Source organism: Lepidochelys kempii, chromosome 25 (genome assembly GCF_965140285.1).
Source record: "Lepidochelys kempii isolate rLepKem1 chromosome 25, rLepKem1.hap1, whole genome shotgun sequence".
Taxonomy (NCBI): domain Eukaryota; kingdom Metazoa; phylum Chordata; order Testudines; family Cheloniidae; genus Lepidochelys; species Lepidochelys kempii.
This window is the reverse complement of record NC_136404.1, coordinates 11,123,392-11,148,611: the sequence shown is the minus strand read 5'-3', so window position 1 is coordinate 11,148,611 and position 25,220 is coordinate 11,123,392. Positions and strand designations below refer to the sequence as shown.

General features: G+C 55.6%; 1 protein-coding gene across 4 annotated transcripts; it reads right to left on the bottom strand.

Moving 5' to 3' along the window:
• Positions 1-1,594: 1,594 nt before the first annotated feature.
• SHD (Src homology 2 domain containing transforming protein D) lies at positions 1,595-20,633 on the bottom strand. 4 transcript variants are annotated; one of them, XM_073324022.2, is made up of 8 exons: positions 19,007-20,633; positions 18,332-18,908; positions 11,989-12,115; positions 11,239-11,460; positions 9,783-9,954; positions 8,364-8,483; positions 7,870-7,920; positions 1,595-4,529 (listed from the first exon to the last, which is right to left on the bottom strand). In XM_073324022.2, exons 2-8 carry the CDS (start codon positions 18,662-18,664, stop codon positions 4,343-4,345), a joined length of 1,212 nt encoding a protein of 403 aa, XP_073180123.1. In that variant the 5' UTR covers positions 18,665-18,908; positions 19,007-20,633; the 3' UTR covers positions 1,595-4,342. The 4 variants fall into 4 exon arrangements, with proteins under 4 accessions (XP_073180123.1, XP_073180125.1, XP_073180126.1 ...); XM_073324024.2 differs by having other exon boundaries at positions 1,597-4,529; positions 9,783-9,951; positions 18,332-20,632; XM_073324025.2 differs by lacking the exon at positions 7,870-7,920 and having other exon boundaries at positions 1,597-4,529; positions 18,332-20,631.
• Between the last annotated feature and the right edge of the window lie 4,587 nt (positions 20,634-25,220).

Genomic DNA, 25,220 nt, shown 5'->3' with positions numbered 1-25,220 from the left:
AGATATTTTCCTCCCAGAAATGTTCCTTTTTGTGTGAAAAGGAAACAAATGGCCCTTGGGAGCTGTTATCTTGGGACACCTGGGTCGCTGCGGTAGGTATGTCTCCGGCCACCAGCACTGCAGTGTCTGAGGCCTGGCTCTTCCAAATATTTAGGGTCCACACATCCATTGATCTCAATCCCTTTGGGCTCTGGGCCTGAGCGTCTCACACCCTTGGCCCCTGTCAGGAAGGGAAGGTTCCCGTTTTACAGTTGGGGAACTATGGCCCAGACAGGCTAAGGGCTTTGCCGCAGCAGAACCCACATCCCAGCCCTGAGCCCACCCACGGGACCGCGCTGGTTTGGGCGAGAAAGGGGCGGGACATGAACCGAAACGATGAAAATATGATGTCTGTGGTCAGCTAGAAATAAACATTTTTTTGTTTCACTGGACAGGACATTTTCACAGCGAGGCAGGTTTTTAAACGGTGTCGATTTCTGGTTCAAAATGTCAGGGTTGGACCAAAAGCCATTTTTCTTCATGAAATAAACATCAGCCAGCTCCAGTCTGGAGCGCTTTATACCCTTAGATCTGACTCGTCAGCAGCCCATGCTACCAGTAGGGAAACTGAGGCATAGAGAGGCCGCCATGGCCCACAAGGTGATTCCGCGGGGGTGAGATGGGACGAGAGCCCAGGTGTCCTGCCTCCCAGGGCTACATCTCATCCTACAATGCAGCTACCCTCCCACACATAATGCTCTGATGTCCCCCCACCCCTTCTCTCTCCCCCCCCCACCCCATGCTTCTTAAATTAGAGGCTCTTTGCTCCATGACTGAGGCCACAACGGTACTAAGAATAGCCAAAGCTTTCAGCATGGTAGTGCAGGGTGCTGGCCTGGGGCCTGCCAATCCCTGCCCCGCTGTCAACTCGGGAGGAGGGTTTTGTGTGCCTGGCACAGGTTGATCAAGGCTGTTGGTGCCTCTCTTGGTGGCACGGTCACCTGTGCCCGGCTGTGCCCAAAGCCGGGCTGGAGGTTGGCTGGGCCTGGCCCATTGTTGTGTTTGGGGGATTTGAGAGTCGTCCAGAAGTGGCGGATGCATCGCTCCGGTGCCGGATCGGGGCCAGTTTATTCCGCGCCCCCCAGCTGAGGGAGGGCGCGTAAGCATGGAGAGAAACCAGATGCTTTCAGGGCACAGTGGAGGGAGCCAGGCCGCCCGGCTGCCATTGTTCTGCGCCAGGCATCTTTCACCTTGAAGTGACAGGAGCTGCGATTGGCGGGCTGCCCCTGTTTCTATGGCGACAGGTGTCCTCCAGGAGCCGGGGCTGGGATGGAGCCGGGACAAGGGGCCGGACCTGACGAGGATGAGAAACGAGAAACGAGAAACGAGAAACGGGCAGCGGCAGGCGGATGGACGTGAAGGGAGACAAAATCAGACGCTAAGAAAAGGGGAGGCAGCAGCTTATGCCCCCCCACACACACGGCTGATGGGAAGGGCGCTGGGTGCCCCCCCGTCTATGAATTAATCAGACCCCCCCCCCACACACACACACGGCTGATGGGAAGGGCGCTGGGTGCCCCCCCATCTATGAATTAATCAGACCCCCCCCACACACACACACGGCTGATGGGAAGGGCGCTGGGTGCCCCCCCATCTATGAATTAATCAGACCCCCCCCATGTGCAGCACGTCTGGACTCACAGCAGAACGCTGCCCCCGCCGGGCACGCGGCTGGAGGGCATGAGGCAGGGGGTGCGGCTGCAGAGCAGGGCAGGGGCCAGTCCCCTGGGCTAGGAGCTGGCGGGCGGGGTTCGCCCCGGGGCCGGGCCGGGGGACTCACCTGCAGCCCGTTAGCCAGCGTCACCGACGTGCATCCGTGCCCATGCGTACGGGTGTCCTGCAGTCAGCCTGTCACCCCCTCATACAGCGCCGTGCGTTGGCTCGACTGCGGGTGGGCGCCCCGGTGTCCACCCAGCCATGTGTCCGCCTGTCCAGGTGTGGGGGAAGGGGGCTGCCCAGAGCCGGCGATTGGTGAGAGCCTGCAAGGTGCAGGCACCCCGAGTGGCGTGACGGGAAGGGCCGGGGAGGACCCGCTGGCTGAGCAGAGCCCTTGGCGTCTCTCTCGCTCCGTCTGTGTCCCGGAGGCTTCCCCCACGCCGAGGGTGACCAGATAGCAAATATGAAATATCAGGACAGAGTGTGTGTGGGGGTAATAGGCACCTAGATAAGAAAAATCCCCAAATACCGGGACTGTCCCTATTAAATCAGGACATCTGGTCACCCCACTCCTGCTCCATCAGGAATGGCAGCTGCCGAGCCCTCAGTGCGGGGGTCTCTCCACCACATCCCCCTGAGCCGTGTATCGCCTCTGCCTGGACACCGCCTGCTCTGGGGGGGCTGGGCCAGGCCCATCATGTCGGCGCTGGGCCCATTTCTCCCCACCCACCCCCACATCAGATCATGGCCCCTCTGCCCTACTAATGGGGTGCCAGGTTAGGCCTGTTGCCCAGGCCCAGCGAGGGCTCTAACCCCTCCAGTGGCTGGGGGAGTGGGCCGGGGGGCTGGGAGTGGGGCAAGGCTAAAACAGGCAGCAGGAGGCCATCTTCCCCACTAGGCCCCCAGCCCCAATCCAGCCTAGGTTGGCCGTTCCCCATGGAGGGCTACTTGGAGAGCTGGGGGGACCAGCCCAGATCAGAAGAGCCACCACCACCATGGGCATTAACTGGCGCTTGTGGGCAGAGGCCCAGGGCTGAATGGGCCAGGGAGCCACAAGTCCCCCCCACCCCAGGGCAGGAAGGAGACAGGTGCCGAAGGAGCTGAGGAGGGGGAGAGCTGCCCCCCTCACGTCCTGGGGGTGGCCACGTCCCAGGAGGTGGCACTGCGGCTGCAGGTGCTAATTTAGCTGGCGCTTGGTCAGTTAAGCGGGGCCAGGAAACTCTCCCAGCTACCAGACCCGGGCCCGAGGGAGGAGACTCAGCTCCCAGCAGGGGAGCCGCCCTTGGGGGAAAGGAGGCTGGAAGGCCCCTTCGGGCTGACCCCCTGCTCTCCAGGAAGAGCTGTGTCCACTGGATCGAGGGGACGGGGTGACCCACCAATGGGGTCTGGGGAGGGGAAACTCCCCTCCTCCAAACTGAGTCCAGCTCCCGAGGGCACCCAAAGGAGTTAGGTGCAAATGGGGCTTTCGCTCCTGAATCACGAGGTGCTTTGGCAAGTCACCTGCTCTCTCTGGGCTCGGATCTCCAAGCCCCTCTAGCCCTGGGGCCAGCTCTGCTCTCGCCCCGTCGTCCCCTGGTGAGTAATGCACGGAGCCCTGGGGCCCCGGTGGGACCCCTGCCCAGCCAGGCAGAGACAGACGGACGGACGGGCGGGCGGGGGCCGAGTCTGGACTACGGCGTTTAATGGAAACCTATTTGCCACGGCAGCACAGAGCACACACGGCGCGACGGACCCGCACACACACGCCGGGGGAAACGGGTTGGAGGGGGAGGGGGCCCACCTGGCTCAGGGGGCCGGGGCAGTGGTGGGGGGAGCTGGCTCAGGCGAGATGACACCGGGGGTAGGACACGGGAGGGCAGTTACATGAACCTACTGTCTCTACATGTTATTGTGCTCAGAGCCTTCCCGGGGGCGGCGGGCGTGTCCCTCCCAGGGCAGGACGGTGGGGACTGTCCAGGATGGGACATGCTCGGAAACCCCCTCCCCCACACTGGCAGCTCCCAGGGCTGCACAAGGGAAGGGGAAGCCTGGGCTCAAACAGGCCTGGAGGCGAGGGAAGTAACTTGGGAGTGTCTCTCCGAGCAGGATGGGCTGGGGGGCTCTGGGATACAGCCCCCCCCAGAGAAGGGCAGAGGAGATTTTCAGGGGCAGGGCCCAGCAGGACCTTGGGGCCAGCAGCATCCCGGAGGAGGAGAGACCAAGCTGGGGGCGGAGGGGAAAGGGAAGGGAAAAGGACAGCAGGACAATCTCCGGGACAAACAGCCCCGAAGCAGGAGCTCCCAGATGTGGCTAGAAGGGATGACCCTGGGCTAACCCCTTCCATGTGTGGGACCTACCAGGACAAAGGCCACCCCCCCAGAGCAGGACGCAGGGGCTGGGACAGCAGGAGGGTGCTGGATGCAGCATTACAGGCAGAGCGACTTGCTATAGCTGCTTCGGAGCATGACTCCCCTATGCTGAAACGGCAGGTCACGCAAAGTGCCACCCCATTCGCCCCTGGGGGCTGGGCTGGGGCCTCCCCATCTGCAGGCTCCGGACCAGCCCTTCCTCCTTCAGCCCCATCCTTGAGCCAGTGCTTCTGGGGGCGGGCAGGGCGGGAGCAGCCCCTGTCCTGCGCGGTCAGCAAGCATCCAGCGTCCCCCCCGCGTCAGAGGGTCTGCACGGCGACGGGGTACAGCAATGAGAGTTGCTCGGCCCCTTTGATGGGTAGCTCCCGCGCCGTGTAGTAGTGGATGACCTCGGGGATGCTCTCGAAGGGGGCGCTGTTCTGGCCCAGCACATACTTGCTCTCCCTGGTCCTGGTGAACTTCATGTGCATGAAGCCCTGGCTGCTCCTGTGGATGGAGGCAAAGGGGAAAGATCATTAGCAACGGGCATCCCCTCGCATTGGAGCCACAGGAGTAATCCCATTGGCCCTGAGCTCTTGTCTTTGCTGCGGTCAGCCACTAGAGGGAGATATGGTCATGCTAAGCAGAGCTGCTCAGCTGTGTGTCATAAGGCCTATACTGTTAGCTGTTGCTGGGGATTCTCCCTTATCTGAAACAGCAACAGCTGGTGGTTTTTGGAGCAGGAGGCTCCGAGTTCTAGCCCAGCTGCTGCCAAGTAGCCACAGTACTCAGCAGTCACTGGAGGCCATGTGATTTGCCATGATAGTATCCTCCTCATTGCACAGTGGTGGAATCTGAGGCCCCGGAGAAGCGGAAGCCACTCACTCACCGTCCCAGCAAACCAGTCCCAGCTACAGAACCCAGGAGCAACACCTGGCCGCTTTGTCTGGGGATCGGAGCAGGGTCCTGCAATATCTCCAGGCCGGCGGATCCCAGCGCAGGAATGTTGCTGGTTGAGGAATCCCTGAGCACCCTGGCAGATTGCGTGATCCAAGCCAGCCAGGAGAGGGGCTGCTCTGCTCTCCGGAGCCAGGCTGGGGGCTACCTCGGAGACACCGTGCAGAGATAGAGCCAACCCCAGCTCCCATCCCTGTGCGGGGATAAATATTTCAAAGCGTGCGGCGGGGGGAGCGGGGCCCGGGGATCAGAGCATGCTGCTGCGATTAACCCAATGAAATATTCATGCCGGCTGCTCCCCAGGCCGTGTGGCTCATTCTGTGCACAGACAGCCGACAAAGCGCCTGCCAGCCTGGCCCTTTGATGTGCTTGCCGACCGCTAATAAGAAGCAGATGTTCCAGGCAGAGAGTTCACGGGGAGCTACTTGTCGGGGGAGATTGTGCCCATGAGCCGGGGGAAGGGCCTGGAGGATCCTGGGGAGAGGAGAACGGGCCTCTTGCTCCTCCCCCATCCAAGGCTCTCCAAGCCCTTGACAGCCAGGAATGACTTTAAAACTTACCCACCCCAGGAGGGAAGCTTAAGGGCCTAAGCTTACAAGATGTTGATTCCCAGGCCCCTGCTCTGACCACTGGACCCCACTCCCCTCCTGGAGCTGGGAACAAGAGCCTTCTCCCAGGACAAGGGAGCCCAGCCCTCCGCTATGCTAACCCAGCAGATCACACATTGACCTAGGAGCTGGGAACAAGAGTCTGGTCTCTCATCCTCCTGCACAAACCCACTCGCCCATCGTTAAGCAGCCATGGGGTAAGAGGGAAGGTCCTCTCATGGATCAGTAACTGGTTTAAAGGCAAGAAACAAAGGGTAGGAATAAATGGTCAGTTTCAGAAGGGAGAGAGGTAAATGGTGGTGTCCCCCAGGGGTCTGTCCTGGGCCCTGGGCTGTTCAACATATTCATCAATGATCTGGAAAAAGGGGTAAACAGGGAGGTGGCAAAATTTGCAGATGATACAAAATTATTCAGGGTAGTTAAGACCAAATCAGACTGTGAAGAGTTACAAAGGGATCTCGCAAAACTGGGTGACTGGGCAACACAATGGCAGATTTCAAGTGAGCTGTAGCTCACGAAAGCTTATGCTCAAATAAATTGGTTAGTCTCTAAGGTGCCACAAGTCCTCCTTTTCTTTTTACAATGGCAGATGAAATTCAATGGTGATAAACGCAAAGTAATGCACCTGGCAAAATATAATCCCAGCTACACATACAAAATGATGGGGTCTAAATTAGCTGTTACCCATCAAGAAAGCGAACTTGGAGTCTCTGAAAACATCCACTCAACGTGCAGCGACAGTCAAAAAAGCGATCAGAATATTTGGACCATTAGGAAAGGGATAGGTAATAAGACAGAATGTATTATAATGCCGCTATATGAATTCATGGTACATCCACACCTTGAATACTGCGTGCAGATCTGGTCGTCCCATCTCAGAAAAGATCTATTGGAATTGGAAAAGGTTCAGAGATGGATGATGGGGATGGAACAGCTTCTTGTAGGAGGAGAGATTGAAAAGACTGGGACTGTTCCATTTGGAAAAGAGACAACTAATGGGGGACAGGATAGAGCCGTGGTTCTCAACCAGGGGTCTGCACCCAGCCCCTAGCTACCCCTGCCTGCACCCTGAGCTACCCCCCCTCTCCTGCCTGCATCCTGAGCGGTTTTCAAACTTTTTAACTGAGTCCCCCGCTTTGAGTTATATTTTTTGGTTGCATCCCCCCACTAGGGTGACCAGACAGCAAGTGTGAAAAATCGGGACAAGGGGCAGGGGGGTAATAGGTGCCTATATAAGACAAAGCCCCAAATATCGAGACTGTCCCTATAAAATCGGGACATCCGGTCACCCCTCCCCCGGGAGTCAGGGGGTGGAGGTGGCGCTCCCTCCCTGGCCCCCGCAGTGCGGAACTGGTTCCAGCTCCGCCAGCCCTGGCCCCCGCAAACAGAAGTAAAACTATGCCTATGCCCAAGGGTCCCCCCCGGCCCGGAGCCCCGAGTTCCCCCCCACCCCCGGCCATGCCCACTGGGCCCTGGCATTTTTAGAGCATGCTGAGGGGGCTTGAGCACGGAACAGGTTGAGAACCCCGGTGACAGAGGTCTGTAAGATCACGAATGGTGTGGAGAAAATGAATAGGTGTGAATAAGTGTTAGAGGTGTGAATAAGTGTTAGAGGTGTGAATAAGTGTGAATAAGTGTTATTTGCTCCTTCACATAACACAAGAACCAGGGGTCACCCAACGAAATTAAAAGGCAGCAGGTTTAAAACAAACAAAAGCCTCCAGGAGAAGGTCACGTCCATAGGGCACGACCAGGGCTGGCTCCACAGGGCCGGAGAGCAGAGACGTCCCCCTGTTCGGTGGGCTCTGGCACTCGGGGCAGTGACTGACGACACCATGTTACCACCCCTCAATGCCCCCGTCACGTCACCTACATCAACCCCCTTGGCGCCAGGAGTCGAGATGCCCCAACACAACGCACCATGTGTCCCAGGAGCTCTGGCTCCCCAGTGCCAGGGAGTGGGGCAGGAATGTAGTGAGCACAGCACCTGGCCACCCCCCACCAGCCCCCCGCGGCCTGCGAGGCATCCGACGCCTGGAAGAAGTGAAGTGTATTGATGCCACCGCTCCGCTGCTCTCCTCCGATACCGTCGAGCCACGTCAGTTTCTGCAGCCCGTGTCTCCATCTCCTCCCAGGCCACGCAACCAGCTTCTCCCCTCCACCCCCCCCACACACCTCCCCCCCACACCCCTTGGAGGTGACAGCAGGTCACAGGCAATGACACACCGGCTCCCTGCACTACACAGGGATTCAGAGAGATGCTTTCTCTCCCACGCACGTACCGTGGGCATGAGCCCTCGCTCCGACCTGCAGAGAGAGGTGTCATGGGAGCCCTGGGAAGTGAGAGAGAGAGGGAGAGAAAGGGGGAGTCTAGTGGTTAGAGCAGGGGGAGTGGGAATCAGGACTCCTGGGTTTTACGCTTGGACCTTGTAGTGTAGTCTAGCCTGGGACTTTCAAGGAGTGTATGGGAGTTAGCTACCAATTTGTGCTTAACCCTCCTGGGAGTCAGACCTCCTGGGTTCTATACCCAAGTCTGCCAATATCTCACCACTGGGGACCAGACCTTCCCTGCTCCGTGCCTCAGTTTCCCCATCTTTGCAACAGGGCTAACAGCTCCCCCTGGTGGGGCCGCCAGTTTAATTAATGACCGCCCACCTGGGAAGCTCCAGGTGGCTGGGTCATAGAGCTGCAGGGCGCGAGCACCCCCGCTGCAGACAATTCCCCGACCCAGCAGCTCTCCGCAGAGGCTGGGAAAGACAGCGAGTGGGCGTCTCACCTGAGTGACAGGGAGTAGTCGTGGTGGCTGGTTTCACTGTTCCGCACCAGGTAGCTGCCTTCTTTGCACAGAGTCAGCAGGGTCTCGGCGTCCGCTCTGCTGATGGAGCCATGGTACCACCTGGGGTGGGGGGAGAGGAGAGGGTCACACAGCGACAGACACAGAGCTCCCAGTGCTCCCAATTTCACCATCAGCCTTGCGATACCTGCTGCTTTTAGGAACGTAGAACACAGGGCTAGACGGGAGCTCCTGGGTCTTTGGGCCAGTCCCCTGCTACCCAGGCAACACCATTGTGTCATTTCGGCCATAAACCTAGCAAGGTCTATCTTCAAACAAGTGAGGTTGGTTTCCCCCACTCCTCCTATTGGGAGGCTGCTCCAGAACCTCCCTCCTCACACATCTTCTTTTAGTTGCCTGCCTTTTCTCAAATCCCCAGCTACTGGAGTCAGGTGAATACAGGAGAATCTCAGCTTTCCTTTAAAAGATTAAGTGGGCATCTAGCTCTCCTAGTTGCAGAGAAAATCCTGAAAACACAACCCAAGAGCACCCTGAAAGCTCAGAACCAGGAAGGTAAATTGAAAGAACCTCCTCTCCACAATGTTTTTAATCCCAGGATTGTTCAAGGCCATCTCTTGGTTTTTGGGGGCCTGACTCAGGAATTTTGAATGCTTGGGGTTGGCCACGCTTCAGGCAAGGTCTGTGTTATCATGGCAAGAGCACAACCTCCTGTTCCCATCCCACCCCTCAAGCTTCTTCTCCACCCCCCTGGACCTCATGATGTCTTTTACACCGGTGGAGAGTGGGAGCAACACGCTACCAGAACCTTTGCCCTGGTGTGAGTGACCACCCAAGACATAGGGTGACTGAAGGCGGGGCCTGTTGCTGCAATCAGCTGGGCTGCAGGAGACGCAAGCCAGGCCTGTCCGCACGGGGCACTCTGGAATGACTTAAATACTTACCCCCTGTGGGCCCTGGCCGTGGCAGCAGCAGTGTCTTCTGGGCACGGATCCCAGAATGCCCAGTGGTGCCCCGAACTGTGGTGCATTGTGGGGCGATTGCAAACCATCCTCTGGGAGGAGAGAGGTCAAACTCCCAGATTTCCTCCAGGGTCCCGAGGTCTGTAACAGTTTCCGTGGCATGTGACGGTGCTCGTGGCTCAAAGCTCCCGAGCTCAGCGCTGTGTTCTGACCAATGACCCGTACGCACGCCTTGCCCCAGTGCATCTTGGGACGAATACATTATGGGCTCAGAGCTCTGGCCACAGCTGCACCCAGCATGGCTGGCTTGGGGGCATGGTACAGCCTCAGCTCCCGCCCTGTGTGGCCTGCCATCAGGGCATCCGGAGCAGGCAGGGAACCATGGATCTAAAGGATGCTGGTGCCCATCCAGCTGCCAGGCTTGCCCGCCCCTGGGACTTACACCTGCTTCTCCAGTGGCAGCGAGGGGTCCACGCGTTCGGCCATGGGGGGACTGCGCTCCGGGCTGTGCGATCGGCTGTGCTTGGGGCCTGCCGTCAGGTGCTTTGGTGGCTGACGGCGCTCTTTGTTCAGGGAGGAGGGGCGTTCCCAGTCGGGGTTTTCGAACTGCACTGCTTGGGTGGGGGGGAAAAATGCATTACACGGGGAGGGAGAGGTGGCAGGCTGCTCCTGGTTGGGCCACAGTCTCCCCGACCCCGGCTCAGCGGAGCACTGAGTCCCCCTTGCTGGTTCCACCCTCCGCTGCCAGTAAGCCATAGTCTCATCAACCCAGCAGCAGCCTTGGGCCCCACACCTGGGTACCTGGAGGACACTGCACCCATCTCTAGCCAGTATCATTGGTCCAGGGCCAAAGGAGGGTGAACTCCTGCCCCACAAATGCCCCCCCCGCCCTGTACCCAGCCTGGTGGGGAGAAGCTCCGTCAGGCCTGACCCTTCCTTGGATTCCTCTTAGCTTCAGCCCGCGTCCCCCAGTGCCCGTCTGCCCACGCGTCCATCAAGATGGGGGACGCCGAGCGTCTGGAACCCAAGCAAACAACGTCAGAGCTCTGGATCCAAACTCTGCCCTCAGCCCCACTCTCTGTGCCTGATCCCTGCCACCTGAGCCTCAGAGGAACCCCGCATCCCATTTCCCAGTTACATTACTTTGCTCCTTCGGCTCATTGGGCCGGACTCAGAGGCCACTGAAGCCAATGGGAAGACTGCAGAGGCTGCAGGTTCGGGCCTGTGGCTTCTTTGCAGCAGGGCTCTTTAGAGCCGGTCTGGGACTGGACTGGAGCCCCTGGCCTGATGGGCCCTGAAGGTGCCATTAGTAATGCCACATCCTTTCCCTCTGGTGCCAACTCCCACTGCTATGCCGGGGCAGGGCAGGAGGCCGGGGCACCAGGTCCCTGCCACTCCCTCCCTTTTCTGGCACCATCAGGGCTGCTTCCCATGACTGGCTCTTGTTAATCAATTACATCCCGATGGCACCTTTCACCCTAGAGGATCCCAAAGGACCACGGAGCTGCAACCCCAGTGACATGCAACCCACCTGGGGCATCAGCTGGACACACAGCCCCATGGGGGCCAGGAGATTGTAGTCGAAGGACTCTAGGGTGAACCCCCTGAGCCTACTGGAAAGTGCTCTGGGGGGTTTGATGCTCAGGCAGAGCAGCAGGGATTCCAGGGCTCATGATCTCGCTGGAAAGGGCCCCGCACAGGAAATGCCTGGAGCTGAAGCCACCTGCCTAGGCAGAATGAGCTTCCTGGGGATTTCACACCTGAGGCTTAGCCCCAGAGCCATGCCCTCCCAGGCTCCAGCAGAGCCCCATGTCTCTGGCACTGTGCCACTCCCCTCCCCACAGAGACTGGCCCTTCCCGGGGGCTCTGCCGGCTCAGCGGAACAGGGCGGGACATACCTGCGAAGGCCCGGGAGATGTGGTCTTTCTTCCACTCCCAGGGCTGATCGTACTCGTCCGCTGGCCGCTCGTCATCTTGGGGCAGGCGGCTCTCGCGGGCCGGGCTGGCTGGGCCGCCCTCGGGATCTCGCTCCTGCTCCTCATAGGGGGTGTCGTAAAGCTGCAGGCCCTGCAGGCACTTCTTCCCCCGCCGGCCCTCCCAGTCGCCTTTCCCCTGGAAATCTGGGAGTCCAGCGAAAGGGGATTAGTTGGGCAGGGCCAAGGCTGGGCCGAGGAGCCCGTGTATAGACGTGTGCCAGGGCATGGCGGGCAGACAGCAGGAGGCCATGTGCAGGCGAGGGGGTGGGGAGAGTGGCAGTAGATGCTCATATACCTGGAGGGATTGGGTGCCACACAGCAGGTGCCCACATGCATGGGTGGGTACACTGGGTGCCCGGTGCCCACATGTGTGGTGGGTACACTGGGTGCCAGGATCCCATGTGCGGGGGGGAGATTGGGTGCCAGGTGCCCATGTGCAGGGGGGGGGTACATTGGGTGCCCTCCTACTCACCCAAGGGGCTAGCAAGCCAGGCAGGGGAGTTGATAACAGCCTTGTCCTTCCCCTTGGGCACAGGTGCCTCAGTGAGAGCGAGAAGCAGCGTCACAGAGCCCTGCCCCAGTCCCCCCGTGCAGTCGCAGCTAGGAGCTGCTCCATGCAGCACAGGGTCCTGCCCCACCCCTGGCGACTGCTCCTGCCCTGGTGTCTCTCACCTGCCACCACCCGCTGGGCGTCATAGGGCTCCATGTAGCCGTTGTTCTCCGGCACCAGCTCCTTGGTGTCCCCTGGCTGCTCCTGGCGGGCATCGAAGGGGTCAGAGTACTCGCTGTCAGCATCGCCCTGCGGGCAAGGAGGGGCAACACTCAGCGCAGAAAAGGCAGGGCCAGGCCCAGCGGCACCCAAACATCCCAGCTGCAGGAGCAACCCGGGGAAGCAGCCCAGGGCACTGATCAGCCCTACCAGCAGGAGTCCCTCTCCCCCAGCACCCAGATCGGTGGGAATTAAAATAAGAGACAAAGGGACTTCACTGCGTCCACATGGATGAGGAAATGTTAAAACAGCCTTTAAGTATGCTCAAGGGTGTTATAAAGACTATGGTGACCAATTGCTCTCCGGGACCACTGAAGGCGGGACAAGAAGCAATGGGCTTAATCTGCAGCCAGGGAGAGTTAGGTTAGATATTAGGGAAAACTTTCTAACTCTCAGGGGAGTTAAGCTCTGGACCAGGGTCCCAAGGGAGGTTGTTGAATCCCCATCATTTGGGGTTTTAAAGAACAGGTTGGACAAACCCCTGTCAGGGATGGTCTAGGGTTATTTGGTCCTGCCTGAGTGCAGGGGGCTGGACTAGGTGAGCTCACGAGATCACTTCCAGCCCTACAATTCTACGATTTCTCTATGGACATAGGAGTTAAACTAGGAATCCAGTCAGAGCCAGGTAGCAGCCCAAACCTGAGGACACCAGCAAGCTCATCTCATCAGAGGCCAGGTGAAAAGTGCAGAGAGAAGGAGAGGAGATGTGAGCCTGGAAAGCCCTGAGTCCTACTTCCAGCTTTGACACCAATTCGCTGCATGATCTCGGGCAAGCCCCTGCCTCAGTTTCCCCATCGGTGACACAGGGCTAGTGACACCAGCCTGCCTTTCACATGCTTCCCATGGGTTTGCTGGGAGATCTTTGCAGAGTGTGATGGAGAAGGAAGGCATTAAGACCCAGATTAGGCTCCTAAATACCACTGAGGATCTGGCCTAAGCTTTGTCACAGCCGATCCCACATCTCTGGAGGCAGAGAGGCAGCAAGCGAGCTCAAGTCTGAGCCTGACGTACAGCTGCAGAGACAGGGAGTGCTACGCCCTGGGTGGAGAGGTAATAGAAAGCAATGAAATCAGTGGGACTGTGTGGCCTTGTGGCTTTGGAGCCTTTCGCTTCTGGGGTTCTGGTCTGAATCCAGGCTGGGGCAGGGAGGCCTGAGAGAAGCTGCCATCCGGTGGCTGCTCAGTGCAGGGCGTTATTTGGTCTCAGGGCCATCTCAGAGCTGGCAGAACGCATTTAGCGCTGCCTTGGCTGCCAGTCTCAGCAGGATGGAGACCGCTCTCCCCGCTCCTCTAGGTCAGGGGGTAGAGGCGCGTAGGCTGGCCAGAGAGCGTCTGTGTGTGTACGCGGGCATGTCTTGTCCTGTGACAGCCCAGAGCGCACCCGCTCTGTGGGTAAAGAAAACATCGGCCCGCAGCGCTGTCAATCCACCTCATTTCTCAGCGCTCAATTCACAGACACAAAAGGGGAGAAGCAGGGTAATTGCTTCGAGGAGCGGCTGAGAGGCAATTGCCATGCGCCTGTCTCATTTGCCTGCAGCTCTCAAAACATTTCCTCCGCGGGCTGTTTGAGCGTGTCTAACACGCTGTCGGGGGCAGCGAGCGGCAAGCAGGGGGACAAGGCCTGACTGACAGCCAGGGATCAGAGATGGGGGAGCGGTCCGATTGGCACGGGGACTCCTGCCCCTTTGCAGGGCGCGGGTGGAGGGTCGGAGATGGGGGAGCTCGCCAGCCGGTGGGGGACCCCAGCATTCGCGTGGTGCTGGCAGAAGCTGATGCTCATCAGGGAAGACAGAGGAAATGGCAGCCGGGCTCGAACTGGCACCTGCAGCTACTGTGAGGAAAGGGCACTAGCCCAACTGATCACAGCCCCTCATGCTGAGACCTCACGCCAGTAGCATGAGGCCTGGGTGGGATCTGGGTGGGAAAACAGGCAGGGCTGCTGATCAGCTGTACTCATTACCAACCCCAGGGAGCTCTCTGCCAGGGGCAGGGCGTTAGCCCCTGTGTCCTGCTCAAATTCCAGATGGGGAAATGACTGTCTGGCTTCTTTTTCACCTCCTGAACTATTGTGCAGTGTTGCTGTGTGCTCTTAAAGCGGCCATGTTCCAGCCCAGAGATGGCTGCATTTCGGGGCTGGGTGAGTGAGCCCTATGCAGAGGCACTGTTAAACAGCTGTCACCGGTCACCTGAGAGTTGGCTGCATTTCAGCAGTGGATGAATCATCCCTGTGCAGTGTTGCTGTGCACTGTTAAAACAGTTACCGCGTTCCACCCCAGAGGTGGCTGCATTTCAGTGCTGGGTGAGCGTTCCCTGCATATGTAACATGCTTTGGGAAGAAAGGCACTGTATAAATGTAAGGTGTGTGTATGCAACAACTTCACGCATAGATTTAAAGAAAGATAGCTCCCCTAGTGAGAAGTATGGCCAGCAAAGGCCAGCATCCAGCAGGGACTGTCTCTGAACGCAAGGTGATCAGTAGCAGAGAGGAACATGTGGCCCAGTTCAAAAGGGAAACGAAAACATCCCCTAGGACACTACAAACAAGGTCAAGGAATAGTTTAGGGGGGAGCAGAAATGTGCTTGATATTATCACGGTGAGAACAGAGGACCTGACTTCCCCTTTCATATACTCTGGTGTAAACCAGCAGTAATCAGAGTCACTCCAGAGTAAATTCTGGTGTAAATGAGAGGAGGACCAGGCTCTTTGAGAGGGGGCATGGTCTAGTGATCAACACACAGGGCGTTCTGACTCCTGGCTCCTCTTCCTAGCTCAGGCACTGATCGTGGGCAAGTCTCAGGGTAGGTCTACACTGCAGGCGGGGAGGGTGATCACAGCAGGCATGGACATGCCAGCGCTAGCTGGGATCTAGCTAGGTCAGACACCAACAGCAAAGAAACCCTGGCGGCGTGAGCTTCGGGGGGGGGGGGGTTGTACATGTCCCCCAGCCAGGACCTGGGTACGCCCGGGGGGGGATGAGCCTGTGCTGAAGTGTTTGCTGCCACAGCTTCCCTGCTGTTAGTACCTGAGCTCGCTAGAACGGAGCCTCAGGTATGTCCATGCGTGCTGTGATCACACTCCCCGCCTGCAGTGTAGACCTACCCTGGGACGTCCACACATGCTGCAGTCACGCGTCCCCAGCTGCAGCGTCTCCATCAGCACAGGGGGGGTGACAATACGTACCCGCTTTACCGAGGCACTATCAAGTAAACATCATATTATTGCAGTGCTGCCTAGCGATCCCAACCGAGATCAGGGCCCCCCTTGCCCTGGGCACTGCATGTTCATATAGTGAGAGACACCCCCTGCCCAGAAACGCTTATGATCTAAAGAGAGAGGATGGATGGGGCCCCAGAAGGGAAGGGATTTGCCCAAGGTCACGTAACAGGGCAGTGGCAGAGCCAGGACCAGAGTCCAGGTGCGCTAGCTCACTGCTCTCACCACTAGACCACGCTGCTGCTGAGTTTGGCAGTGCTAGTCTTACGGCAGAGTAGCGACCTCTCTAAAAGAAACGGGGGCTTTCTTCCTCCGGGTAACCCACTAAAGGAATGCAGTCCTAAGCCCCCCTCCCCCACCAGCCTTTGGCTGCACGGTTACCCAGGATGGTTAGACTCTCATGCAGTCAAGGTCAGAGCTAGGTTATTTCTGCCTGTAGAGTTGCTCACCTTCCTAATGGCTTGTGACATAACCTGCAGCTGCCGTCAAGCCCAAGCCCTCCTGCAGAACAGCCGCGTTACAGGGTCACAGGGATGATTCAGGTGTGGGTTAGGTGAGCTGGCAGTCTGTGGTTGACAGCCTGAATCCATAAACCGGGTACAACGTCCTCCCAGCTCACCCCTCCACCTGATCTCGCGCAGAAATCCTCGGGCCTCTCGCAGGGGGTGGCTGGAGTTCGGCACCCAAAGCACCGTCGCTCCCGGTATTAAATGTCACCCCCTTATCGTCACCAATGAATTAACCATCAAAGGCAGAGGCTGAAGATGAGAATTATGGCTGATGCTTTAATTATGACGAGGAGGCAGAGTGGAGGAGTGGGGAGACGGGGGTTCTAATCCCAGCTCTGCCGCTGTCGCGTCCCCTCTCCCCGGGCCTCACTTCCCCCTGGGGGGACAGCGACACTGACCTCTCCCACAGTGGGGCTCGTTAGCGATCGCTGGGCATGCTGGGATGGGGTTATGGTGACACGTGGGCTGCATGTGGAGAGAGGTGTGAAAAATCCCTCTGGGCCAGCGGCACCTCTGCCTGCCACACGTCACTGCTAATAAGGCTGAGAGCAGGGGTGCTAAGGAGGGCAGGAACCTGTGATCCCAGCAGCAGTCGTATGGAGCTGAGCCTGCCAACGGCTTCACGCTTTGGTCTAGATTTCACACCCTCCTCCATGAGCTCACTGACGTGCTGACGAACCCCTCGCCTGCTGCACCGGCCCCGTGTTACAGCCACTGCAGACCCATCCCCATCATCTGTGACCCCGACAGAGGGGTCAGCGCGCTGATCTCTCCTTTGGCAGCACTCCCAGCCTGTTGAGTCCTGCCTCCCCACTCCTCTGTACCCTATGTCTACCCAGCAATCACAAGACATATGCAAGCTGGTTTTGTCCACACTCGCTCGCTAAATATAGACTCCTGGGTACAAGCTCGCCCGGGTCCTTCGGAATGCGCTCGACCAGCTAACCTGGGCTTCTGCCCCTGCTGCCATGACTTCACTGCTATGCTCACTGGGGTACGCGACACATCCTACCGTCGCCCCTCCTGACTGCAGGGTAGACGTATCCATGGCGTCCCCCATCTCCTTCATGGAACAGTAGCGCCCACAGTTCAACGGAAAATGGAAAGGATGCGTCCAGAGTCCAGTGAACGGGGCAGAGGTGTCCCCGCATCAGTGCCCATGGGCACGATCTGAATGGGCAAGCATTGGCACAGCTACCCCTAAGCAGCAGCAGAATAATACGCCCATGGATCCACTGCTCCAAAGAGGACCACTGAGTGCAGCAGGTTGCAACCCCTATTGAGCCAGGCCTGTTACAGACTTAGCCCTCTGCTGTTCCTGCACCACTGACATGCCCAGAATGAGTGATTGCTGGACAACCCCAGGTATACGCTGAGCGACGCTCCAAAGCTGCCCCCCTCCCACCTCCCCGTGCAGTTCAGCATGCTCTCTGCATGGGCAGCTCCGGAGGACTAGCATGGTTGGATCTGGGCTGGAGAGACGAGGCTCAGTGACTGTCACAGGAACAAATACAGAAAATGCCATTGGGAAAGTGTTACATAGCATTGATAATGACCGGTATTCCAGGAGGACTGAGACGCCCCAGATGAGACCAGGCTTCATAGCACTAGGCATTGTACCTATGCGTAGTGAGACCTGAAAAGCTTACAATCTAACCAGACGAGACAGACAGGCTGCAGCAAAGGACGGGGCATTTTAGCCCCATGTTACAGATGGAAAACCATGGCCTGAAAGAAGGGAAGGGACTTGCACAAGGTCCCACTGGGCATTGGTGGGAGAGCTGGGAATCAACTCTAGGTCTCCTGGGCCCCAGTCCTCAGCTCCAGAGCTATGAAATCAGAAAGTCGTCTCTTTCCCTGATGCTGTCAGGAAGGATCATTTATTGCACATTTCTTGCCAGAAGGTGAAACAAACCGAAAAGCGTGGCTGCCGCTTGAAACCTTTCCCTGCCCATGGAGCCCCAGGCTGCGGTCCTCTCTCCCCCTCCCTCCTTCCTTTCTCCAATTCATGGGTATATCCCACAATACCCAGCAAACTCTCCCCTTGGGCGTAATTGCACACACCGCCAAAATGCAGCCATCTCTGGGGCACAACCAGCAGCCGTTTCGTCGTAATAGCTCACCCCAAAGCACTGTAGGATGGGAAGCGAACAATGCTGCATCTAACTGAAACATCGGGGTGAATTCATGGAAGCCCCGCATCCTCACCCAAGTCGGCCTCTGGCCAGGCTGCTGGGCTGAACACACCAGCTCTCACAGAAAGCATTCAGGATCAGCTGGACATCGCCTGCTGCGCAGTACGCCCTACCACTTCCAGAAGAGCCCTGACTCAGAGCAAAGAGCACCAGTTATAGAATCCCCCTGCATGCAACACCTTGGAAATCCCCATCCAAGCAGCAACCTGACCCAGCCCTGCTTAGCATGAGGGATGTGATGTGACCACAGGCCGAGAGGGCGAGGCCTGAGTGTGATCAGACCCCTGAAGGACACCAGCTCAGTAAATCCCCTTGCTCCCAGCACCTACCTGCTCTTGCCTGCCTTTCAGCTCCTCAGCTGCCGTCTCCAACAGAGCTTTGCTCCTGTTCAGGTCAGTGGACTCCACTTTGATAAGCCTGTGTTTTGGGGAGGTGTATTTCCCTTCCGCACAGCCACCAGCAGCTGCCATATTTGGGGATCCCGAGCCCCCGGGATCTGGCTCCAGTTTATTGTCGCTGTCTTCATAGGGATCCTCAAAGTCCAGGCTCTTCTGTGCTCTGTAAGCCTTTAAGATCTCACTCTCTGTGTAGTCGGGCTTCGGGGGCTGTGGAGGAGACCTCCTGCTCCCAAAACTCAAGTAATCTTTCAGCCACTTGGCCATTTGTTCCAGCCTGACAACAAAACCCCGACCTCTCTGGGCAGAACAAGTGGGTTTGGAAGAATTCTCAAGCTGCCATCAGATAAGCCTTAGCGGCTCCCCATGATTTATAATCCAAATTGGGTGTCATTCATCTTCCTTTCAGGAGACCCTGAGCATCGAGAGGTCTCCAATGTTTATGTCTCAGACTGATGTCTTATCCCAGAGCGAGCTGCTCCAGGAGTTGGAAATGAAATTTCCTCTCTCCCTTTAATAGAAGAGGGTTTCAAAGGTGTTTAACACAAAATGAAAAGCAACACACTCCTGTCTGGAGATCCTATAGACCTTATGAAATAAAATACTTACATCAAACCAGATCTCTGTGTGGGGGTTGGATCACGGAAGGTTTTCACATTCTATTACCAGTTCAAATGCAATGGACAATTGAGGGGAGAAAAAGTCTTTTTTTTTTAAAAAAAATTAATCTCCCCTGCACTAAGCTTCAAAAAATAGACACACACAGCCAAAAACCTGTCTCGAATGAAAGCTCCAGAGTGTCTTTCCAAGAGATCGGTTTTAATCCCTAAAACGGATTTGCGATACTGAGCATTTACAAAGCATTAGCGCTTTTAAAGGAGAAAGAAAGAGAGAGAAAAGAAATTTACCAGTTCATTATGGAACGATCAGATCTAAGCAACAATAGAGCATCCCGCAAAGACAATTTTCTATGGTCTGGAAAGAAACATTTAAAAAACAAAAACAACCCTAGACAATGAACACCTCACCCGTTCAAACACTAGCCAGGCACATTAATATCCATTTTAAAACTGCCTTTACAAAGTTCCTCTTAAATACATAAATATATAACCACCGGTTCTCGTAAGTCTTTGTCTATCCAGTTAGAATCCTTTAAGATATCCAGGGAATGGAATCACCTCCCAGCTACCGTTTCTTGTCAGATACGAAGCTGTGTATATATTTATTTCCCATCGCCACCAGAAACTTCCTTGGTTTACAGTTAAGGTTGCTGAAGCGTCAAACCCTCACACACGCAATTCCTGGACAAACAAGACAATCTCCAGTACACATTGGCACACATCCATCATTCGGTTTTTATTTCTGGTGGGGGGGAAGAGAGTGATTTATTCCAAAGCCCAAATAAGCAGAGATCTTACCCAAAAAAAAAAAAAAAAAAATCAAACCTCCTCCCTCTTAAGAGACATTCACAAAAGCAGGACTGGAAAACTTTAGCAAAAGTCTAGCTTGGAAGAGTCCAGTTATAGCTTTCTTCTCCTTTGTTAGATTTTGAGAGGGTTGTTATGATGCTTTCCCTGAGAGCTCGTCTCCTTTACAGGATCCAGGAAAGTAACTGCAAACACAACACAGCCTGAACAACTGCAACAGTGATCTCCAGATACCACCAGTAGCTTTTTGCAAGGCAACTGCACAAAGAAAAGGGGGCTGGGGTGGGAAGAGACTTTTCAGCCTTTTGCATCCATCAGTTTCTTGTTTTCAGGGACCTGCGGGCTACTTTTGGGAGGAAGGATGGCAGGAGCTGCAGCTTCAGGAAGCCGGTCATAGTTTTGATGCGGTTGTTGGGATGATTTGGGGAAAGGCGGGAGATAAAAAAAAAAAATCGGTGGCTGGAAGGTCTGGAAGCCTCTTTGCAATCGTTGCTCCTGATACGTCAAAGGGTTTTTCGCCTCCTCCTCCTGGCCCTATGGTTTTTGCAGGCACAGCTCCCTCTAGTTTGCAAAGGTTACAGAGACCTTCAGCAAGAAGCAAGGCACCAGCTGGAGGGACAGATACCTAGCACCCCCCCTTCCCGGCTCTCAAAGAAGTGTCATTCCCCTGCAACAGGAAAAGGGAGGAAGGAGAGAAAATGCCCTTTCTCCAGATCCCTGCTCTTTATGGAGCATCCCCTAAGGAAGCATCAATAGATTCAATTCCTCCCAGAGGACAGAGCCTAGTGAAACTGACCAGGGGAAAGGGAGGGAGGGATAAAAGAAGCTGAAATTGAGCAGGCAAAAAGAAAGTTGCATGTATGCATGGAGGGGGGGTTTAAATCTCTTCCTTTTTTAGCCTTCTCCATCCCATCTTCCCTGGTTGTCCCTGGCTAGACATGCCGGCTGCTCCTTGGCGCCTAGCCCAACCTGAGGTGTGAAATTGCCAACTGGCTCTCCTTGCTAGAGAGAAGGTGGCTGTAAATAAAGAACAGGGAGATCGGGGAGAGAGGGAAAGTGGAGGGAGGGGGGAATTAAAGGCGAGGGCAGCTGGAGGTGGAGAGAGAGAAACTGAGCCGATAGGAATTAAGGAAAAACAAACACAACAACTACGCTGGATGTATGGATTAGAACAAGATGCGATCAGGTCTGTTAAAGTGGCAGCTGGTTGCTCCCTGGTGGGTTGGGAGGGGACGAGCATCTGCAGCTTTGACAGGCCAGGGTTATTTTGCGTGGGGAGATGAAATACTGTGCAAGCCAAATTTCACCTGGGCGGTGGGGGGCACCTTAAATTTTCTTACTGGATGTGTATCAGCACTAGTGGTGGCAGCAGGGGGAAATCGAGGCTGGGTGGCTCGAGCACTGGCCCGGCTGCGGAGCCAGGAGTGCTGGGTTCTAATCCTACCTCTGCCACTGACCTACCGCGTGCTCTTGGGTAAATCATGTCCCCTTCTGCTGACTATTTAGACTGTGAGGTCTCTTGAGCAGGGACTGTCTCTATGTCTCTGTACAGCCCCGAGTACAATGAGGCCATGATCTCAGGGCAGGCCTACACTGCAATGGAAGGTGTGCCACGTAGACATACCCAAATTAGCTTTAATCTAGTTAGCAAGGCTACGAATAGCGGTGAAGACATGGCGGCATGGGTGTCAGCCCGGGCTAGCAATGCAAACACGTACATAGCCCGGAGCGTGGCGGGGGGTTTGTACGGCTGATGCTGAAGAAGTCCATGCCACCACGTCCTCACTGCTATTTGCCGCCATGCCAGCTAGATGAAAGCTAATGTGGGTTTGCCTACCCAAGCTCAATCCTCTCCCCGCAATTGCAGTTCAGTTGGAGTGTAGAGATACCCTCAGCTGGGACTTCTGGGTGCTACTGTAATAAAAATACATTCATAAGAACTTATATAGCTTTAAAAATATCCTTGGGGCTACATGGATGTGTGTGTGTCTGAATGCTGCAAGCCCTGGAAAACTGGGCTCACAGGTGTGGTGTATGGAAAACTATTAACATTGTAAAGCTATCAATTTAAATGCTCAGGGGTTTCCTGGTCCTGCAGGCAGGAGCCTCTGTAGGGAAGCGTGACCACAGCAGTCAGTTTGCAGCCAGGGAGCCTAGAGTAACAAGGTGGGGTGAGTTGTACCTCTGGGAGCAGCCTGCTTTGTCTCTCTCTGCTTTTATCATTCTGAATTCTACAAAACAAAGCAGTGCTAGGTTGCAACCTTCCAGCAAGACTATTTTATGTTTTCATCTCACTTCTCTATTTCTATGTTACAAAACATAACAACAGGGAAGAGAAACAGGCTCTTACTTCGAGCTGATTAGAAAACATTCACGAAAGTTGGATGAGTGGACATTTGAAACACCACCTCATTTCTCAGTTTCTCATTGCTCCTAATTAAGGCTCAGGCCTGCATGTTCTTCCATGCGGGACTGATACCAGTGGGTTTCAACGGACATAGATCTACTTGCAGGATGGGGCGGGGGGGGGCCCTTACCTGGTGTCCTTTGAGGTTAAGAGGGCAAGCGCATGAGGGCTCTGAAGAGCTACTAGCACTCAATTTGCTGCATGGCAGCTAGGCATGGTTCCTGCAGCCATGGTCCTGAAGCACCTGCTCAAGGCAAGGTGACTCTGTATGGAAACAAGAGTCCATCTACCCAGAGCAGGAGCAGGGCCCTACAGCTAGATCCTCAAAATTATTTGGGTGCCTAACTCCTAGTGGTTGTTAGTGCTCTGTGGTTGCGTTGTTTCTTTATGATGGATAAAGACCTACCACTATACATTCAAATCTTGTATACTGTTTTTTATGGAGGTCTCTATGGACAACTGGAAAACTAGTAGGAATACACCACCACCTAGCAACCAAGGAAGTGGAACTTGAGCCACCGTGGGAGGGTTTTTTTAGTCAGACTGTTCAAAGCTCTGGGCCTGTTTGTTTTTGTTCTCCTTGATTTAACTCAAAGGTCTGACAAACGCTCAGGAGAAAAGCTGTCTTTAAAGATTCCTCCCCACTTCAGTTAAGGGTTGAGACCCCTCCCTTCCCAGTTCTCTTGTCTTTCAAGGAGACACCCAGCAGAAAAACAGGGAAGACCGGATTTAATCTTTCTGATTTTTCTAAGGTTAAAAACCCCCTCACTTTTTCTTTTTTGGAGAAGGAAATGAAATCTTTCATGTCTTCTTCGTTCACCATCGAGCAGCCAAAAAGGGCAGAGTTTCATTGTTTTCCCTTTAAAGCAGAGAGACATCCTTTCAACCTGAGCCCTGAACTCTGCCGCTGCTTCCCTTTGAATGCTCTGCCTTTGGTACATTGTAGTCCTGACCTCAATGTAGCTTTTTGTACTTAGTATTCATAAAACCGGTACCGTTCTTTGCCACCTCCTGGGACCCTAATCTATTCCTCTGTTTCAGAACAAAGAACCCCTCCCCCGCCCCTGCTCCCCAATCAGCAATTGAGAAGTAGCCTAAATGTGTTTCTAGGGGGAATAAGCGTAAGAGCCAGCTAATTGTCCTGTTTAATGTGCTCGGCTGAAATATATTCTGTCTAGCAGAACAGTTGTTGACAGATCTCATCAAATATAAATACCAGAGCCCTATATAAATATCCAGCATCTGAAGTATTAACGTTCGAAGGGGCTGCTAATTATAATTCATTTGCCAGGAACGTTAATTGTTCTCGTAACAGAAGAATCAAGAGGAAAATCTGATTTAGACTTGTTCCTTTGTTTCCTTTAAATGCAGGGGGTTAACAATTCTTCCATCTCATTCCCTCAAGCGCGCACACGCACCCAAAATAATCTGGGTGTGTTAAATCCATGCTGAAATAGGTCCCTGTTTGCTGTTTTTAAATGAGGGTTCATTAGTGAAATCCTGCTCATTAATTAGGGCTGGGTGCCTTGAACTGGGAATACAGGGCCTGATCCCACATCTGGGCAAGTCAGTAGACAGACAGCCATTTGAGTTCAGGGAGCTTTGGATCAGGCCCATAGGCCAGCCAACCACTGCAAACCCCCCGATAGTGCAGGCAAGCTAGCTGCTATTGGCACAGCTGGGGCTCACCCCTGCTTGGCACCAGGATGTGCCAGAAGCTTCAGCAGGGGCTAGCCCTGTGAGTAACTGCCCCGGGTTCCAGGGGGGCTGGTGGAGCCTGCATTGGAGTGAGTGCGGTCCTGGATTCGCTGCTCCGACACCTGAGCTAGCTTGGGTACGTCAACACAAGCTGCAATCACACTCCATGACTGCAGTGCAGACCTACCCGAAAGCAGCTGGGGTGCTGAAGCGCTGGGCTTTGAAACTTGGAATCTGGTAATAACGGGACCAGCGCCTGGAAATCCAGCTCCACACGCCACCCACGCTGGACCTTGTAAGCAGGGCCCAAGTGGCGAAAAAGCAGCTGGTGGCTCAGCTCACATCTGCCCTGGTACTCTTCGCAAAGAAAGAGAAGTGAACTCCCTGAGGGATGAACGGATTGAGTCTGGCACATGCTGCGCATTGGCTGGGACACCGGGCAAAGAGCCGGGCCTGGAACTGACTGCTCCACAACGGTGAATTCTCCCCCCTGCCTTTATTACCTGAAACACCCCAATAGAACCCCATCACTGCTGTGGGGAGGAAAATGGAGATGGTGGAATGGTCTCCCCGAGGATACAGTGGATGCCGCATCGATTGAGTCATTCTAAACCGGACAAAGCGCTGGAGAGCACACTCAAGGGAACAACCCGGCTGCAGCGAGGGATGGATCAGACGCAGCCTAACGAGGATCTTTCATCTTTCTCCAATTGCTAGAATGCTGCGAAAATGCTCCCACAAAGGGGGAGGGAGGGGAAGAGTGGGACAGTTCCCCCGTCTGTCCCCCAAACAGACCCAACTGTCCCCCTGCAAACCGCGCCCTCCCCCGAGAAGCATCATCGGTACTTGCAATTCCTATTTGCTTCCCCCAGCGCCGCTGGAGGACAGCAACAGAGGAGATCAATTGCTGCTCTGGGTAATGAAAGGAGATGAAGAAGCAAACAGCTCTGACACCTCCAATTTATTACCCCAGGTCCAGCCATTTTTAACAGGGAGTAATGTGATTGTGCTGGCAAAATCAAAAGCCTCCATACGGGTTTATTACACGGCGCACTAAGCCAGTGGGAGCTGCTAACCTGGTGGAGGCGGAGCGGGACTGGGGAGGTAATAGGATGGAGCAAGGTTCATTACTGCTGTGCCTGGGGGAAGAGTGCCTGGGGGGGGGGGGGGGGAAGGGGGTAAAGAGAGGTGCCACCACCATGTACACAGGATCAGCTCAGCCTGAGACTCTTCGCGAGCAATTGGCGGAGACGGAGAACGCAGTGGGAACGCTGGCCCTGCTGCACGCCCG

Coding starts and splice junctions, on each gene's coding strand:
- SHD (XM_073324022.2), bottom strand. CDS start 18,664: ATGGCCAAGTGGCTGAAAGATTACTTGAGTTTTGGGAGCAGGAGGTCT. Junction 12,116..18,331: donor TGAAAGGCAGGCAAGAGCAG/GTAGGTGCTGGG, acceptor CCTTGCCCGCAG/GGCGATGCTGACAGCGAGTA. Junction 4,530..7,869: donor AGCGAGGGCTCATGCCCACG/GTACGTGCGTGG, acceptor CTCCATCCACAG/GAGCAGCCAGGGCTTCATGC.